General features: G+C 40.4%; 1 protein-coding gene across 1 annotated transcript; it reads left to right on the top strand.

Moving 5' to 3' along the window:
* The first annotated feature begins 10 nt into the window (after positions 1-10).
* Positions 11-2,993, top strand: mbd4 (methyl-CpG binding domain protein 4). The gene is made up of 8 exons (XM_082518111.1): positions 11-120; positions 361-555; positions 669-1,393; positions 1,846-1,911; positions 2,023-2,157; positions 2,236-2,385; positions 2,564-2,667; positions 2,774-2,993. Exons 2-8 carry the CDS (start codon positions 425-427, stop codon positions 2,846-2,848), a joined length of 1,386 nt encoding a protein of 461 aa, XP_082374237.1. The 5' UTR covers positions 11-120; positions 361-424; the 3' UTR covers positions 2,849-2,993.
* The last annotated feature ends 69 nt before the right edge of the window (positions 2,994-3,062 follow it).

Raw genomic sequence — 3,062 nt, 5'->3', positions numbered from 1 at the left:
TCGCAATGCGCAGACTCGCACTTGCTCGCTACTTCCTGCTTCTGTGTTGACATCAGAAAGTACTCGGGAAAGCAACGTCGAGACAAGAAGATGCACATCTAAAGCCTGATCAGTATTCATGTATGCTACACACGCCTTTGTTAACGTTTTAGCTCTTTGCTGTTGATCTGCTGCCCAGTAATGTCCAGCAATCCTTTTTTAATGTGGCTTTATGTGAGCAAACTGTAGAATGAGCAAACGCCTTGTATGTGTTGTTTTTGTAATTGTCCAAGTAAACATGCACGAACAAAACAAGAACTACAGGTTCATAGTTTAACAATAAAGCCAACGTTTTTTTATTCGTTGTCTTCACTTCAACAGGACTCCAAAGAAACTAAAAATGCATCCTACTAGATGAGATACTGAACTGGAGAGCAGTGTGGATATGAATCATCAAAGTCTCAAAGAAGGGGATATTTTGTGCACTTCTTCCGCATTGCCCCCTGGCTGGATCAGAGAAGTGAGGCAGCGGAAAGCAGGCAAAACAGCAGGCAAACTAGATGTCTACTTTACAAGGTGACTCAGTTTTGTTTTTGTGTTTTTTACAATCTTGTCTCTGTTGATGTTACCTGTAAGTTCACCACAGAAGCCCTTAGATCACCATTTAATTGATTTTCCTGTTGTTTAAGTCCCGAAGGGCAAAGGTTCCGGTCCAGAGCATCCCTACGCACTTTCCTCCTGGAAAGTGGAAGTGGTAACTTAGACATAAGCCTCTTTGATTTCACCACATCACAAGCACCCCCTTCCAAAGTAAAGCAGAGGAGAGGAAAGAAAAAGCCTTCAGAGGGACAGCAGGAGGAAACAGAAAATGGAACAGCAATTCTAGAGGCACCTCCAAATAAATCCAAACAAGCCTCTTCCTCCCTCAGAAGTGATACTAAAAGTGGAAAAGTGAAGACAGCAAACGACACAAATCATATTGATGCTGACACTGAACTACAGAAGGCTGCATGTGTATTAGAAGTGAATGTGAATGGAGACAAAACTACTGAAAGTTTAAATGGTTGCTTACAAGCTTTGACCTCAGAAAAAGTGGACAATGTACATCTGCAAAAGAGCCCCCAAAGAGGAGGCCAGCTGAGAGAGAAGTTACTCAGACTGGCTCCTTTAAGTAATCAACTAAACAAATCTATTCTTCAAGAGGACAAGAAAGCAGATTTGCAGCCTTCGGCCCCGATTTTGAATGTTGAACCTGCCGCTGAGAGCGAGAACAAAGGTGATGAAAGCAAAGGTGACAACACTCCTAATTCTGACCTGGAGGCTGGTGGTGACAGTCGTCAAGATGCTGAAGAACATGCGTTGTTACCTGATACCACTGATGGGAGCTGTACACCAGTTCGAGAATCCCAGAATAGTAAGTATGAGCCACACTGACTGACAATTTGTTAAAGTTTTTCATGTTTTTTTGAGCTTATCCAGTGCATTAGTGGTTATTTATGTCTCCCATTATCCTCTATATTTGCAGCTAGAAATTCATAAAAATCAAAGAAACCAAATGCCTTAATTGACACAAAACGTTACAAATAGAAAAAAAAATGCATACATTTAGATCTGATAAAGAGGGGGCGAAGAATAATGGTCCATTGTTAGAGAGTGCATCACATCATTAGTCTAAGGGAGGACAGAATTGATTGAGTAATCTTACTGCATTAATGAAGCCATCATAGGACTCCACCACTTTGTGCTCAGCGAATGTATGATTTTCTTTATTGTGTCATTTTATGAGGTACTTAACTTTGGACCCGACCAAAAGATGTAAAGCAGCTTCACTCTTCTAATATCTATAAATGTTTCCTGTCTGCTTAGAGTCCAAAAGCTTGGAAGGCAAGCGGAAAACAAGTCCTTATTTCAGTGGGAAATCCAGCAGAGATGGTAATGTTTAATGCAGGAAACTGTGGATGCTTTTACATCGGACATGTAGATCAACATTCACGAAATAAATAAAGTGTGTAATTTAAAGAAACGTGCACTGTCCTCATTCAGGACTTAGCCCACCGAGGAGGAAGGCCTTCAAGAAGTGGACACCTCCCCGGTCTCCCTTCAACCTCGTACAGGAAACTCTTTTCCATGATCCCTGGAAGCTGCTGGTAGCCACAGTTTTTCTGAACAAAACCAGTGGTAGGATTCAACACACACATTTAATTATTCAGGATGTTGCATTAAACTTTGCTGAAGCCTGGCATTTATTTAATACAGGTAAAATGGCCATTCCAGTCCTGTGGCAGTTCTTTGAGCGTTATCCATCTGCAGAGGTGACCCGGCAGGCCGACTGGAAGCCCATGTCTGAACTTATGAAGCCACTTGGCCTGTATGAGCTTAGAGCCAAAACACTCATCCGCTTCTCAGGTGGATATTCTTGACTGCTAGTGGATTACAGCAGCAACTACCTTTGTGCAGAAGCAATGTCCATTTATTTATATATATTAATGTAATTTTATTGTCCATTTTTGGTAGTCTTTGCATGGTTTTAGTAAGAATATATGAAACAGAAAAAAACCCTCACAACACCTTTTCTCTTGTGTAGATGAGTATCTAACTAAACAGTGGCGTTACCCTATTGAGTTGCACGGTATTGGAAAGTACGGCAACGATTCGTACAGGATCTTCTGTATCAATGAGTGGCGACAGGTGGGTATAATCCCAACTATTTTACTTCAGTTGCTTCCATTGCTCCCTCATTTATTTGCTCTAAATTCAAGTTTAATTTGTTGTTTTTTCGATTCTTGTGTCAAAGGTAAAACCTGATGATCATATGCTAAACAAGTACCATGCTTGGCTGTGGGAGAACCATGAGAAACTGGGAATCTGAAGGACCAGAAACAAGAAAATCACTTCTATCACACAAACTGCAGTTACCCAACAATATAACAATATTAGCATTATGGAGGACTTGAAATTTTAATCGTGAATTTCTTCAATATTATGCAGTATTACGCTGGCTAGCCTTTAAGAACTTTTACTATGTGTTGAATAAAATGTTTTAAGCTGGTTAAAAGTTGAAATGATTCATGAGTGGTTTATTC

This window comes from Aulonocara stuartgranti (genome assembly GCF_965226115.1).
Source record: "Aulonocara stuartgranti genome assembly, chromosome: 20".
Lineage (NCBI taxonomy): Eukaryota > Metazoa > Chordata > Actinopteri > Cichliformes > Cichlidae > Aulonocara > Aulonocara stuartgranti.
This window is presented reverse-complemented; position numbering and strand designations above follow the sequence as displayed.